The 17,460-nt window shown below is 40.6% G+C and overlaps 1 protein-coding gene across 1 annotated transcript in view; it reads right to left on the bottom strand.

Moving 5' to 3' along the window:
• The window catches only part of LOC134359358 (copine-8), a 338,437-nt gene that overhangs the window by 132,415 nt on the left and 188,562 nt on the right, over positions 1-17,460 (bottom strand). Inside the window, exon 7 of the mRNA XM_063072488.1 lies at positions 5,545-5,608. Coding sequence (XP_062928558.1) covers positions 5,545-5,608 — 64 coding nt within the window. The remainder of the gene's footprint in view (positions 1-5,544; positions 5,609-17,460) is intronic.

Consider the following 17,460-nt stretch of genomic DNA (forward strand, 5'->3'; position numbering starts at 1 on the left):
CCCTATCGCATCTGCCTCCACCACCATCACCGGCAGCCCATTCCACGCACTCACCACTCTCTGCGTAAAAGACTTATCCCTGACATCTCCTCTGTACCTACTTCCAAGCACCTTAAAACTGTGCCCTTTCCTGCTAGCCATTTCAGCCCTGGGAAAAAGCCTCTGACTACCCACACAATCAATGCCTCTCATCATCTTATACACCTCTATCAGGTCACCTGTCATCATCTGTCACTCCAAGGAGAAAAGGCCAAATTCACTCAACCTAATCCAAAAAGGCACGTTCCCCAATCCAGGCAACATCTTTGTAAATCTCCCCTGCACCCTTTCTATGGTTTCCACATACTTCCTATAGTGAGGCGACCAGAACTGAGCACAGTACTCCAAGTGGGGTCTGACCAGGGTCCTATACAGCTGCAACATTACCTCTCGGCTCTTAAACTCAATCCCACAATTGATAAAGGCCAATGCACCGTATGCCTTCTTAACCACAGAGTCAACCTGTGCATTAGCTTTGAGTGTCCTATGGACTCGGACCCCAAGATCCCCCACACTGCCAAGGGTCTTACCATTTTATATTCTGCCATCATATTTGACCTACCAAAATGAACCACCTCACACTCATCTGGGTAGAACTCCATCTGCCACTTCTCAGCCCAGTTTTGCATCCTATCAATGTCCCACTGTAACCTCTAACAGCCCTCTACACTATCCACAACACCTCCAACATTTGTGTCATCAGCAAATTTACTAACCTATCCCTCCACTCCCTCATCCAGGTCATTTATAAAAATCACAAAGAGTAGGGGTCCCAGAACAGATCCCTGAGGCACACCACTGGTTACCAATCTCCATGCAGAATATGACCCATCTAGAACCACTCTTTGCCTTCTGTGGGCAAGCTAGTTCTGGATCCACAAAGCAATGTCCCCTTGGATCCCATGCCTCCTTACTTTCTCAATAAGCCTTGCATGAGGTACCTTATCAAATGCCTTGCTGAAATCCATATACACCATATCTACGGCTCTACCTTCATCAATGTGTTTAGCCACATCCTCAAAAAATTCGTTCAAGCTCATAAGGCACGACCTGCCTTTGACAAAGCCATGCTGACTATTCCTAATCATATTATGCCTCCCCAAATGTTCATTAATCCTGACTCTCAGTATCTTCTCCATCAACTTACCAACCATTGAAGTAAGACTCACTGGTCTATAATTTCCTGGGCTATCTCTACTCCCTTTCTTAAATAAGGGAATAACATCTGCAATTCTGCAATCCTCTGGAACCTCTCCCGTCCCCATTGATGATGCAAAGATCATCACCAGAGGCTCAGCAACCTCCTCCCTTGCCTCCCACAGTAGCCTGGGGTACATCTCCTCCAGTCCCGGTGACTTATCCAACTTGATGCTTTCCAAAAACTCCAGCACATCCTCTTCCTTAATATCTACATGCTTAAGCTTTTCAGTCCACTGTAAGTCATTCCTACAATTGCCAAGATCCTTTTCCATAGTGAATACTGAAGTATTCATTAAGTACCTCTGCTATCTCCATCGGTTCCATACACACTTTTCCACTGTCGTACTTGATTGGTCCTATTCTCTCATGTCTTATCCTCTTGCTCTTCACATACTTGTAGAATGCATGGGGTTTTCCTTAATCCTGTCTGCCAAGGCCTTCTCATGGCCCCTTCTGGTTCTCCTAATTTAATCCTTAAACTCCTTCCTGCTAGCCTTATAATCTTCTAGATCTCTGTCATTACCTAGTTTTTTGAACCTTTCGTAACCTCTTCTTCTCTTCTTGTCTAGGTTTACAACAGCCTTTGTACACCACAGTTACTGTACCCTAACCATCCTTTCCATCTCATTGGTACGTACCTATGCAGAACTCCACACAAATATCCCCTGAACATTTGCCACAGTTCTTCTGTACGTTTCACTGATAACATCTGTTTTCAATTTATGCTTCCATGTTCTTGCCTGATTGCCTCATATTTCCCCTTACTCCAATTAAACGCTAGTTAGAGATTCAGTCTGTTGATCCAACTGGTGGCCTCCTAAGATGTAAAGCTGAGAAACAAAGCATTTCCTTCAATCAAATGAACAGATTCAAGTAACATATTCCGTGGCTTAAAACTCATGGCCACAAATGAAAGTTAGTCAGCTAACTTCTTCTATTGTGGAACAAGAGACCATAAAACACCATGCATATCCCAGATCAATCATGAACCTGGCCAATGGACTGTGCCTTCAGTATAAATGTTGGCTACTGCTTCTCAGAACTAAAAGCATGTTTTAAAATGCTTTAAAAGTCACTTTTATACTGCTCACCACACCAGTCGGAATGTGGTTCTTCCAAGTAAAGTGGTTATTCAATTCCATTTTGTCCAGTATAATGCAACAAATTCAGAGTTCACTCTCCTCCTCCTCGGTGGGGAAACCACGTGCAGGCCTGATAAGAATTTTGCAGAATATTTCATACAAGGGTAATACTGAGCTTCCAGGTGCCTGTACTTTAATTCTCTGTCCGCCTCCACAGTGACCTCTCTGACCTTAGTCTTCTACCATGCTCCAATGGTGGATGGGGTGTCAGGGAGGGGTAGCACCTCTGGTGGGGTAACATGTTGCGTCCTTTTCAAGGCGGTTAGTCCACCTTTGGTCCCCACCTGGCACTCAGCTCTCTCCTGTGGCTCCCCGTAGCTGTTTGCATGCGACAGCGGCCACACCCCGGGCAACAGCTTCGACAAGCCGGCTAAACCAGGTGAGGATAGCTGATGGGTCTCAAACCCTCGGTGAGATAGGGAGTTGTCTATCTCAGCATGTGAAGACAGACTCCGGCGGATTGAGCAGACGAGACCAATGGAAGGTCCAACGGTCAAGAAGGCGGTCTCTGCAAGCGTCGTGGAGCGTGTAGAGCAGGACAAGACACAGAAGACGTCCTGGTCATCCACTGCATCTAGTCCCATCTCCAGCCATCTTGACTCTGTCTTGCCACTGGATCCAGATGGGAATTGGGAAGAGAGAGTGAGGCTGACGCTGCACAACTCTCCCTCACTTAAATCCAAGTGACGCGCTAGTCTTGACACCATCAATAATGGTGTCGAGGTCCTCATCGACGTACGATGGACGAACAACAACAACCATGCTCCAAGTAAGCCCAAGAATCTGCATCTCATCTTCTGTCTTGTCACACTACCATGGTCGCTACCAAATATTGGATCTGCAATTTTAGATAACCACCTTCCCCCCGCACCGTTCACTTTTCTCCACCTTTTTTTTTCAATTTATTTCTTTTCTGTCTCTAATTCTTATGGTCATTGTTCCCTTGACAATTTTATTCAGCCCTTTAACACAGACCTACCCTTAAGTCTTTCCACACCCTTTACCCTAACAACCCCACTCCTCACAACATAAAACCAAGTTTTCTCACTTTTCCTGTTCTGAAGTGGGGTCCTTGATGTTCCTCAGATGATGCTTGACCTGTTTGTGCTGACAGTAATTTACCATGTTTTTAAAGACCACTGGCGCAGACAGTTTTCATGGTACAGAACACTGCATGCATTCTCCATGCAAGTTCAATTTTAGCTACAACACTGATGTTGACTTTGATCGGTCATATCGGTTACTTCAGCAAATATGATGCTTCTCAAGTGACAAACAATCTGCTGGAAGAACTCAGCAGGTTGAGGAGCACCTGTGGGAGGAAAGGAACTGGTGATATTTTGGGTTGAAACCCTGCCTTGGGTGGTCCTGATGCACTGCTTCGGCCTGAAACTTCAATAATTTTGATCCTCTTAGTTTGTACATGAATTGGTATCGACTAGAAGCTGACATAGTGTAGCAATACAGTTGTTCCAGATGTAATCATTTTAAAGATAGGTATCACATTTAATGTGTTAATGGAATCATTATATCCTGCGATCACATGTTTTTTGAGATTATGTTGTTTATTGCTCATTTCCCATTTATTTAATTGCACTGCTATTTTTCATTGAATATAATGTGATCTTGTAACTTTTTAAATAAAACTTAATGATCTGAAATCCATAGTAAGGGTTTATGAACATGCACTGGTCTTTAGAAATTTCAAATTTAGAGTGCCAAGTGTGATTCAATATAATTTGATATCAGCATAACGAGAATAAAACATTCATTATATGGTTATTCCATTCACACTATAATTAGCTAATGTAACCCAAAGAGTATGGGTGATATTTTAAACACTTTAGCTCCATTACATTGACAGTCTCTAGAAAGCCATTACGTGAAGTGAATTATGATTTGGATGACATAATTTTTCTATTGTTTACCTGGTACTTGATGTGAACTAACAAGGAAAATAATAACCATATTTTAGAAGATGCTAATTATTGTCATAATGTTCGCGGTATCATGATGTCTTTGCTTAAATCGCATCATTATCTAGTAAATAACAGAGACATGGAATATTTGCTGAGGACCATTAAGAGTTAGCTTAACGTCCTTACACAGTACTGCAAATAAAGTCAGCAAACTACAACATCTTCTGTGTGAAATGTGCATCAAACAGGGACCTGGAATGTACGCTGACATGAGGAAATCTGCAGATGCTGGAATTTCAAGGAACACACATAAAAATTACTGGTCGAGACCCTTCGTCAGGACTAACTGAAAGAAGAGATAGTAAGAGATTCGAAAGTGGGAGGGGGAGGTCCAAAATGATAGGAGAAGACAGGAGGGGGAGGGATGGAGCTAAGAGCTGGAAAGTTGATTGGCAAAAGGGATATGAGAGGATCATGGGACGGGAGACCTAGGGGGAAAGAAAGGGGGAGGGGGAAGCCCAGAGGGTGGGCAAGGAGTATAGTGAGAGGGACAGAGGGAGAAAGAGCAGAGAGAGGAAAAGTAAACAAACAAATAAATAAATAACGGATGGGGTACGAGGGGGAGGTGGGGCATTAGCGGAAGTTGGAGAAGTCAATGTTCATGCTGTCAGGTTGGAGGCTACCCAGATGGAATACAAGGTGTTGTTCCTCCAACCTGAGTGTATGCTCACTGGCGAGTTCTGAACCAAAATTATTCACCAGACATCAAGGCAAGATGGAAGAATGAGTCTCTACACAAAATATTTGTCTAATGATTGCATTCCCTTTTTTAAGGGCTTGCTGAAAAAATAAATTTTTTTCTTGAATTGTTTTTCTTAATGGTCACATTCGTCAGTGCAGTCTATTTTCCTTCCACATATTCCTAGTCTACATGATACTCTGACAAGCTCTCAGCTCAGAATGAGTAAAGTTATCAAATATTAAGAGAAAAAAAAGTCAAAACCTAAATTACAATACTTGCCTGAGTTCCCAAAGCTTATTGTAAACTAAGCTAATTACAGAATAATTTTAACTCCTGCTGATGTTTATGGAAGGAACAAAGCAATGTTTGACAAGGTGATGCTTAGAGAAAAATGTAGTCAATCTAAGTACACATAGTTATAACTCTAATTATAAATCAAACTTTGATGGCACCTCAGGTATATTATTTTGTTTAATTTTGAAGAATGTTAATATGTTCTTACATGACAATTGCTTAATTCTTCTGCGGTTAGAATAATCGCTCCACATTTCTTTCCAGGAATTCCTCTGTTAGATTAAACAAAGACAGAAAATAAGTGCTTTCACATTGATGTATAAATTATACTAAAATAGTATTTTTTAAGATTTTGTAATTTTACTTGATCCTGGGTTATTTGTCATTATACATTTGTTTCAGTTTCATACAGCTGTAATGTGGGATTGTACATTAGTTCAAACAAAATAACTTCTACATTAACATTTTCTATTTTCTTTTTATCCATCACAATTCTTTTGTCACTCTTCAACATCGCATTATGTGTATTACAACATGACACATATGAAAATATATTTGCTACCATTATCATTCCCATCCTCTAATCTTGGAACTTGCCATTCCAATTGAAATGCAAAACACCGTCAACCATATTTTCGCTCCTATCCTTCTGTTCTCTCACGTCACCAACTAAACAAGCTCCTGATTTCATCCAGAAATTAATCCCCCTGATCTCCTTCTCCACATCAAATTTTCTCCATGGTCTTCTGAATCCATGCTAACCACGCCTACCAATCATCACACCCCTCCTACAAGTTTCTAATCAGTCTATATCCTAAATTCCAATCCCATAGTCGGCACCAAATGGGCTTGAGTCATCCAGCTGGAGGTTGCTGGAGTCTTTCCACAACAGAAGGTTAGAGTGGCAGTGGACTGGCAACTGGAAGCCTGTGGACTGAAGGGACACAGTCTCAACGATAGTCAGAGAATCTACAGTTGCTTGTTCAATGTAAGGGAGACCACATAATGAGCACTGACTGATGCACACTAAATTAAAAGTACTACAAGTCATCTGCTTGTTAAGTTCTTTCTGTGAGGCTCTCCACGGAAGTTGACTGGGCTGCTGAGTATTTCCAATATTATTTTATTTCAGATTTACTACATCTGAATTGTTCTTTTTTATCTCACAGTTCCAGCATTTTATTTTGCTCTCAGTTCAGCCTTTACTCAAATCTTCCCGCTTAGATCTCCAGCAGGCTGAGACCAGCTCAGATGAATCAGCCTTCATCAGAATTCTCAGAAAGTACCATCACCATGTATCATCACATCTCCCTAATTTCCACATTTCCCCCTTCCCTACAACTTAAAGTATGATTGATTTCTAAAATGTCCTAATTTTGGTAAGAAGTATTTGATTGTGCATAATTAACTCCTTTTCTTTTCCATAGATGCTTCCTGGCATGTTGAGTATTTCCAGCATTTTCTGATTTCATGTTGTGTATAATCCCATTGGCTGTTTTGGGAGGATCGCTTTTTGCTTGCTCTTAATACTTCATCGCCAGCTTTTTAACAATTTACACCACTGTCTATTTCGGGCAGTTAGAAGTGATCTATGTAGAAAACAAAACACCTATTTACCAACTGCTAATTTTGCCCAAATACTTTTGTGATAGGAACACCACAAAGATTAGGTCCCTCACAAAGGGAGAAATTTACAAGATTTTGAAAATGATATCCAATGCAAAAATAAAATATGAAATATGCACAATAATCATAAGCAATAAAAGAATATTTATTCCAGCACTTTCTGCTTTCACTCAAATATTCAAAGTTACTTTAGGTTATGTCATGTACAAAGTCCCAAAATTCATATTATTTATCCAAAACTGACCAGTGAAGCTTGGTTAAGAAATTGAACCTTGAAATTTTCCTGCAGAGATGAAACACAAATGAGCACAGCTGCAAGGAGCGCTGCCACAAGAAAGCAGTATCCATCATCAAGAACCCCCACCGTCCAGACCATGGTCTCTTCTCACAGCTGCCACAGGAGGGAGGGAGGTACAGGAGCCTTAGGTCTCATACCACCTGGTTCAGGAACAGTTATTACCCTTCAACCATCAGGCTCCCAACCCAGCATAGATAACTCCACCCACTTGAATCTGAACTAAATCTATAGACTCACTTTCAAGGTCTCTACAATTCATGTTCTCAATATTATTGATTTACTTATTATTTATTTATTTATTATTTGCACAGTTTGTCTTCTTTTGCACATTGGTTGTTTGTCCATCTCTATTTGTGTGTGGTTTTTCATTCATTCTATTGTATTTCTCTGTAGATGTCTGTAAGAAAATGAATCTCAAGGTAGTATATGGTGATATGTACCTATAACATAGTTCAATAAATTTAAACTACATTTAATAAACTTACATTGAACTTTGAATAATGCCAAATGTCGTTTTGCAAGGAGTGATGTGAATTGTCCATAAATTGAAAAGAAACATTTTCACAATAATAATCAAAAAGGTTTATTTTATATTGAAGAGTGATGGTATTGGATTCCCTGACTGGAAAGTCCTAAACTCATAAGAAGATTTTAAGCCTTCCCTGATACAGATATGTACAGGTACCTCCACCATAGGGATATTACGATGTATCCACTTACTCTTTGAGGACGAATTTAATTCCCTATCTAGTCTCTGTAGCAAGGTCTAGTTCCACATGCCCACTGCTTGAGTAGTCGGAACCCCTCCCAAGGAGGAGATACTTCCAGCTAACAAAGTAGTTTAAACACAGTTTATTTTAATTTAAACAAATAGTTCTTAACACATATTTACACTCACAGAGGATTTCTGACTTATGAAAGATTTCTGGGCTACAAAAGATTTACAAATTACAAAGGATTTCCAAACACAGGTACAATTCTTATGAACTAGAAGAACATATCAATGAGAAAGAGTCATCCATCACTGAAAGTGAAGGTTGAGGAAAGAATTCTAGTTCTTCTTTTTGTCGCCCATCTTTCTGTCATTCTTCTCATCATTCCTGACAATCCCCAATGCGTTCTATTATCTATACTATCTTTTTATACTACTTATAGTATATTTATTCTACTATACTATTTATGTTTATACGACCTACATCTATTTCTTACTTGATGACATCATCTGCATGTGATACTTTCTAGATACCTTTGCTGGGACAAAGTAATTCACACAGGTGGTCTAAAAGCTTCTGGCAATAGAGATCCCAAACACCAACAATTAATGCTGTGAGGGCTGACTCTCTGAGCACACAAGTACCCTAACTTGTTCCGTGTTTGAGGTATGAGACAAGTGATGTACAATAGCTACGTGACATAAGCCATTGCCTTGTTTTACGCGAATGCAGACAAGTAGAATCATGGTCACTTCGCTTCACAAATGAATTCAGCCCTCTGCTGTGGACTAGCCACCTGTATTCTGTAACATGTTGTTTGCAAAGCAAACTTCAAACTGATTGTTGCTTGCAATTTACATTAAGAACAGAGGACCAGCTCTTGTTTACAACAAAAAAACTGAGCAAAGAATACTTGTTAGTCCTTTAACTTTGACACCAATAACTCTGACCCTTTGGAAAATCATGCCGGAGTGCTAGAAAGCTGATGTTAGCAGTAAGCCTGTCGGACTCTGGAAAGTGAATATCTATCACACAAGCAAGTTGTTTAAATCATTGATAATGCTGAAGAAGTCTTGGCGGCAATATGAAGTTTGTTTTAAGTAGATTGTGCTGGACTGCCTGAAGTACTTTTCCTACTTGCAACAATGCTATCCTCTTGTCAAGAACCAGTTGAACCTGTGCACCGATACTCTAAGATCTTCTAAAGACAATAGAGGCAACCTCTATGATGTTCTACCACAATATATATTTTGGAACGTTGAAAATATATTTGTGTCACAAAAAAGTGTCCAAACTATCTTCAAAAGGTCACTCCTTAAAGATTGAACAAAACAGATAAAATGGCTTTAAAGTCTTTTCAACAAATGTAGCAATATTTATATCTAGACATCAAAATAACTTGAAGCCTTTCTTCTGATGATGATGTCTAGTGGATCCAGTATATATCCTTTCCAGTGCTTTGGGAGAGAATCTCTGTGGGCTCATTCCACAGATATAGATGCAACAATGAATGACAATGCCTTTAATAAATGGGTTGCTTATGTGCTTGTGCAGAAAGTTATATCTCACTGCACTGGATTTATTGATGTGGTCCTGTCACCAACTTGCTTTTGCATGCCCCATCCCCATAAATTAACCAAAACTGAATTTGAAGTTCTAATCCTCCAATCCTCAACAGTCCCAGGAACAGCAGTGCCCTGGATAACATCAATAGGTAGCTACTCTGTTGTAATCCAGTGGCACTCTGGCAAAGCCCCAATTCATCAGTTATCAAATATGTTAAAGCAAAAAGGTTTAAAAACTATTAAAAGATTCCAGTGAATTTTTTTAAAAAAAATACACACTATTTTAGGAGACAAACAAAATACACTAAAAAGATAAGTGCTTCAATGCATTTTGAAAAAACACTCAATGAAATGACTTAAAAATACACTTTATATTTCTCTTCCCTATAGTCACACAGTTCCCATTCAAGTGAAAAGGCTCATTTGTCCTGTACAACAGCGGTCCCCAACCACCAGGCCGCGGACCGGTACCGGGCCGCAAAGCATGCACTACCGGGCCGCGTGGAAACGATATGATTTGGCGATAGGAGTCAGCTGCATTGCTTGTTATGCCCACTGTTGAGCCATTACGCATGCGAGGTCATTACTCGCGCGTCATCCATGTCAGCGTGGGAAGAAGATCAACTCCTCGAGCTTGCAAATGACGGCGGGCTGAAAAGTATGTTTGACATAACATCCCTGCCGGCATTCTGGATCTCAAAGTGAAGGCTAAATATCCTGAGATAGCCACAAAAGCACTGAAAACGTTGCTTCCATTTCCAACATATCTCTGCAATGAATGAATGGAACAAAAACCAAATTGCGTAATAGACTGGACATAAGGAACCCCGTTCGAGTATCGCTGTCTCCCATCACCCCTCGATGGGACCATCTTGTTGCAGGGAAACAAGCATTCAGCCCAGGGCTCCCACTGATTCAGCGATATTGGTGTGTTGCAATGATTTTATATGTTCATATGGGGAAAATATGTGCTGTGTGTTTAATATCCAAACGTTACTTAAAATGTTATGATGCGATTGACTTACTTATATAACCATATAACAATTACAGCACGGAAACAGGCCATCTCTGCCCTTCTAGTCCGTGCCGAACGCTACTCTCACCTAGTCCCACCGACCCGCACTCAGCCCATAACCCTCCATTCCTTTTCTGTCCATATACCTATCCAATTTTCCTTTAAATAATATCGAACCTGCCTCTACCACTTCTACTAGAAGTTCATTCAACACTTACTTCAAGCTCCCTTGTCATCCCCTGATAATTGACTTATCGCTGTATTCATGCGAGGAAAATATGCACTGTGCGCTTAATATTAAATTCGTCAGATAAACCCTTTTAGAAACGAGATTGAGTGTATTAGGCACTTACCACCTATATTCCGGTCGTGAGTAACATCCCGCCCCCCAACAGAATCACCAAAAACGGTTCGTAGAGAACATCGGCACATACACGCATACGCAAAGCACGCATGCGCACTGGTGCCCGCTTAAGGATTCATGGTCATTGTAGTCTCTCTGTGTAAACAGCGTATTGGCTCTACTCTTGTCCGTTGGCAACCCTACCCACCCCGCCGTCCCCCCGGGTCGGCCGGTCCGCAGGAATATTGTCAATATGAAACCGGTCCGCAGTGCAAAAAAGGTTGGGGACCCCTGCTGTACAAGGTCTAACCCACGTGAGGAGCTGAAAGAAGACCCGCAGTATAGAAATGGAATCTCAGAAGGTTTCCATGCCTCCAATGAACTCCAAGGGGAGTGCAATAGCAGAGCACCATAGCCAGTGGAACGTCACCAGTTAGTTTGGGGCTTCTGAATGTGCATGGGCGTCCTAATACTTAAGGCAGGTTGTATTGCAGAAATCCCTACAAAATGCATAAATATCTGATCGACTATTAATAAGATGTCACTCACTGAAGTGAACATGCTGTCAAACCCAGCATAGATTGTATTAGTATAAATGTGTAAGCTTGTGGAATTTATAACTGAAATTAAATCAAAAGAATAACATGAACTGAAAAATATTTTGTCACTCACACACCTTGCCCTTTCTCTTCTGGGTACGACCAAACAGCAGAGGAAAGTTGAAAATATTCTTTCAGATCCAACTGTTTTTAGGCACTTTTGATTATGTCGGGTATGGCACTATTCAAAGAAAAATCAATCATTCTCCTCAATCACATGAATACTGTACAGAAATTCATTGCACTGGATTTCATCAATGTCTTCATAGCAATCAATCCAACATTTACAATAATGTCTTATCAGAGTGAGCATTGCAGCCAGCTATCCATGACAGATTTCTAGCAGGATGCCACTGATTTATATTCATTCCCTTCTTAGCCATGTTAATATAAGCCCATTTTGATTTTATTTAAAAGGATAAATAATTCCTCCCGGGAGGGGGGAGAAGATGGCTGCGCAACGACAGCGCGCGCGGCCACTTCGGTGATGAATATTTGTTATCTGTCAAGTAGGGGACCGTGCACAATCCTGATTTGATGGAGGCAGACGTGAGAGCACAGCGGAACATCTGGAAAACTTCTGAAATGACTACTTTGCTACCGCTGCTTCTGTGTGGTAACCAGAATCTCCGGAGCTGAAGGCCCCAAAATCCTCGGCTTTGCGTGTTTCAGCGGCCGGGGAGAGGTCGAAGGTGCTCGGCAGAGGATGGCGTTCGGGAGGCTGTATCGGAGAGGCTGCTCGGAAGCTCGGAGCTTTCAGACGGATGGACTCAGGGTCAGCTGGGGTCAGCTGCTTCCAAGGTATCGGCAAGTTGACAGTGCCTGGAGGTTTATGGCAGGGAGTCTCTCCCTTTTGCCGCCTGCTATCGGGGACTCGGGAGTCGATCGACTCAGGACTTTGAGAACTTTTTTTTTACTGTGCCTATGGTCTGTTCTTTATCAAATTATGGTATTGCTTTGCACTGCTGTAACTATATGTTATAATTATGTGGTTTTGTCAGTGTTAGTCTTTGGTCTGTCTTGTTTCCTGTGATACCACTCCGGAGAAACATTGTATCATTTCTTAATGCATGTATGCATTTCTAAATGACAATAAAAGAGGACAGAGTGTTCTCATAATCTAATCTAAAAATAAAATGGTCCCTTTCCCAAATGGAATAATTAATAAGTAAGCAAGCAACATATGCCAGTTTAGCATGATAAACTGTTTTTTCACTGACCTCAGAGAAGAAAAACAAACAAAAACTACACTGGATGATTCTGCAGACTTCCTATTGTACTTCAAAGAGGCTTTCCTACTTAATCTGAAGGTGAAAATAGTTTTCTGGAGCCCAATGGGATCCATTGTGAGGATAAGTATATTACAACATTGTAAACTGTAGAAAGCAGCCTCACCTGAAACTATCTGCCAACATTCTGCCAGGTACATCATCTTGTAAATTTTAAAGGCTCCACTGCCCAATTTTCACCAGCTGAGTAAGATAAAAAATCTCACACTGAAACAAAATTATATTCAAGGCTTCCTTCGGTTGTCACTTCTACTCAAGCTGTTGATCAGCTTTTGCTAATTTAGGTGAAAGGTTACTGAAAACATTCCTATTCAAATCCACTATAAAGCCACTATTTTTAGCAACCAAATGTTCTAAACCACTCTTGTCACAAAAGTATTGGTATTCAGCTCCACAAAGAAGTGAAAAGTAGAACAAAATCTTTAATAGAGAATTAACCTCTGACTACAAGAAAACAATTTGCAGAAAAACTCTACAGCCCGGGAACCAGAAATTACAGACATCCAACTTTCTTGCGAATGTGGTGTCAGGCAAACCTCATTTACGGAACTAACATGTCCTTGTGAGATCAAATCTCAATATAAGCAACACACTTTATCAAAGTTGCTGGTGAACACAGCAGGCCAGGCAGCATCTCTAGGAAGAGGTACAGTCGACGTTTCAGGCCGAGACCCTTCGTCAGGACTAACTGAAGGAAGAGTTAGTAAGAGATTTGAAAGTGGCTTACTAACTCTTCCTTCAGTTAGTTCTGCCGAAGGGTCTCGGCCTGAAACGTCGACTGTACCTCTTCCTAGAGATACTGCCTGGCCTGCTGCGTTCACCAGCAACTTTGATGTGTGTTGCTTGAATTTCCAGCATCTGCAGAATTCCTCTTGTTTGCGTTTTCAAATCTCAATATACTCAGAGCTAATAACAACCCATGTTAGGGTAATTAAATCTACTCTCAATAACACAATAGAGAAAACCAAAAGATTGCTTTAAAACAAGCAACCTTATCTGGGCACACACTGGTTGCATAAATTAGGAATTAGAATTGAAACTTCACATTAGTTAGGAAAGGATGCCTTGCTCCTGCAGATTAAAACTGTAGCTGGTAATATTGGGGTATGAAACAAGTTGGATAAATTCCCAACTCATTTTAATTCCATGCCCATTCAGTTTGGTTGCAGGCACTCCAAAGGGGTTCCAATTCATCCAGGACAATCTGATGTTCTGACCCTGACGATCCATGCTTTGAAAAATCGGTGGATTAACTACCTCTTATTCTAAATGCAACATATTTCAGTTCTGAAATAAAGCAAGTGCTGGAAAAATACTTGGCAGGTCAGGCAGCATCTATGGAGGAGCAAGCTAACATTTCAGGTCACTGATCTTCAGTCAGAACTGGGAAACATCAGATGCAGAGAAAGGGGTAGGATGCAGGTGAACAGAAGTGAATGCGTGCAAGAGGATGACAGGTAGGCGGGGTTAATTGACAAAAGGTACAATAGAACCATGTGGAAAAGTAAAGGTATTAGTTAAGAGCGATAGGCAGGACAGGAGGATTTAATTTATTTTATTTTATTTAGCGATACAGTATGGAACAGGCCTATCGAGTCGCACCACCCAGCAACCTATCTATTTAACCTAGTCTAATCACAGGACAATTTACAATGACCAATTAACCTAATAACCAGTATATCTATGGACTGTGGGAGGAAACCCATGCACACAAGAGAAAACATATAAGATTTCTAACAGATATCGCTGGAATTGAACTCCAAACTTTGACATCCTGAGCAGTATTAGCATCATCCTAGCTGTTACACTACTATGGTGCTCTATGGTAGCCACACAGTCATGGTGTGAAAGTAGGAAATTAAATAAGAAATTTGATGCAGAAAAGGAAACAAAACAGAACAGATCAAACTTTTATTCTTCAAGCTTGCATTCAACTTTGTTGGAATAGAGGATTGAGAGAAGGTGAGGATCGGAGTGGGATGGAGACACTAATTCCAGTTTTGTTCACGGAAAGCTTCTCTTAGCCGGTTAAGATCTGGAAACAGGCAGATACCCAACGTGCAAATGAAGGCAATGTTAAGACTTCCTCTCACATCCCAAAGACATGAGTTGATTAGTTATTTGATCACAGTAATTTATCCCAGGTGTGGAAATGAGTGGTGGATTCTATGGAGAGCTAAGGAGAATGTGCAGAGAATAAGACTGTTTAGGAAGGTTGAGTGCAATTGGGTGCTTGATATTTGACATGAAATCTATGAAGCAATGAACCTGTTGTGTTACCTTACTCTCTTATCAAAGCCACTGCAACGACTGCATCATAGAAGATGGAGGTAGGTATGGCTGTCACCCAATTATTATATTGATATTTATTGTGAAACAATAGAGCTACTATTTGCACAAAGCAAAGAACAGACAATGAAAACAGGGACGACCATGCTGGAATGATATGTTGTAAAAACATATCATTGGGTCCACCTTTTGCCAATATCCTTCTCATATTTAGTTAAATCCCCAATAAATCACATGATGGATTTGGCTTTTAAGACCAATACTGTACAAAATTTTGCATATTCTAACTTCTGCCAAGAATCACTTTTAATTTCCTCCTTGTTTATAACCTTTTATATTTTCCATTTGATCCTCCACTACTTGTCACATCATTCAATATTAACTGATACCCACACTTTCTTGAAGCAGCATTTCAATTGCTATGGTGTAATTTAAATAATTAGAACTACAGAAGCAAAGCCACAAACATAAAAATAGCCACGTACAAATAGCTAATTAAAGGTCCTTTGGCACTTTGAATGTTCACAAGTCTCAATAAATCAGGAAATCCTCTTCTGCATGTCCCTTTAAAGGACTATAAATTACTCAGTTTCCTACTGGTTTTATCTAACATGCAATCTACATGGTATTATTATATATTTTCCACAAGAATGACTGCACATTTTAGCTGTAGGGAACGAGTTTTAAAAAAACCTTGTCAAAGAACCAAGAAAAAAATAACCTTAGCCTCTTAATAAGATTCTCCTTGATAAGCCAAAACCTTTGCCAATACCAAATGCAATTCAAGTATGTATGGCATTTCACTATCAAACTCCGTAAGAGCAAATAAATAACAAAATACTATCACTATTTGTAACCAAATACTTTATTTCCCCTTTCTACTGCGGGTGAATTAAGTACCTCTTAGCACCTTTTGGTATCAAAACGTGCTGCTCTTCTGGTGATTTGGTGGAACTACAGATCTATGGTTTTACCCATATAATTAATGGTAAATGGTTACGTTAACCCAAACTTATGCTGCCTACAATTATAATGAAGGATTACAGGATATAAGTATCGCCAATTAGGCAACTTACCAATGCCAATTGCAATCACATTTTTTGCACGATTAGCGATTGGTTTATTTCATTAAAATGTACCAAATGTTACCAGATCTGTGTGAGAAATGATCATCTTTTGACCATTATTTTATATTGGAACATATTACTGACACACAGACAGACCGGCACCGTCTCTTCAAAGACCAGGAGCCAGTGTGCAGCTCCTTCCCTCACCTTCTTTACATCACTTCCGAGCTGGCCCACTAGGTGGAGTCTCGCCATGTCATACCACAGTGCTTCGAGGGAAAGGTGGAACTATTTTTCATCTTGCCTTGTTCCAATCACACATATATTCTGCCAAAAGACAACACACCATGTAGAAATTCACAGCCACTGTAATGAGGACACTTCTGCAAGTAGTGGGGTATATCTGTTTCATTGCACTGTCGATCACCGTCAATTCCCCTTTGTTAGGCACTTCACAACACTGTCGCCCAAATAGGAGTCAATTCAATTTTACTGATTTGTTTATGCTTGCCTTCACTAACAACATTGAGAATCCTTGTTACCTATTTCCATTGTACACCAGTGTTGAGACAGCATTACACTAAATAATGGAGGCTTTCCTATATCATAAGTCCATCTCGTAAATATTCCCTTTGCTTGGAAAGCTAGATGTATGGAGTAGATTCATCATCACACATTCTCCTACATCTGTACACAACTGATTTTATTGCCATTTCAGAATCACAGAATGGTAACTCCACAGGAGGCCATTTGGGCTGTGGAACATGTACTGCCTCATTGCAAGGGCAATCCAGTAAGTTCCATTCCCCGGCCCCTTCTCCTCAGCCCTGAAAATTCCTTCACTTCAGGTCTTCACCCAGCTCCACTTTAGACGTTACAACTGACTCTGCCTCCACTGTTACCAGGCAGTGCTGATGCCAACCATTTTCTGTGTGAAATCAGGCTTATTTGAAGAAATCTCTGCCTAATTACCAACAGCATATAACCTGTCGCACCAGAGGTCCCAACACACTCAACCACAGCTAAATAACAATAAGGAATGCAGACCACATTTCAGGAAATCTGATTACTTCACTGTCCTTTTCCTACTCCATACAGGCAGAGGCTAAAGAGCAAAGCTCCAGAGATAAGGACAACAAAGAGTGGACATGGGAGGCAGAGGAGTGGCTACAGGATTGCTTCGAGTTGGTGGACTGGGCCGTGTTCAATAACTCAAAAGTGGATCTGAATGAATACACCACGGTTGTTTCAGACTTTATGAAAATAGCCACAGAGAAGTGTGTACCCACAAAACCATTGAGAGTCTTCCCCAGTAAGAAG

Source organism: Mobula hypostoma, chromosome 20, assembly GCF_963921235.1.
Source record: "Mobula hypostoma chromosome 20, sMobHyp1.1, whole genome shotgun sequence".
Lineage (NCBI taxonomy): Eukaryota > Metazoa > Chordata > Chondrichthyes > Myliobatiformes > Myliobatidae > Mobula > Mobula hypostoma.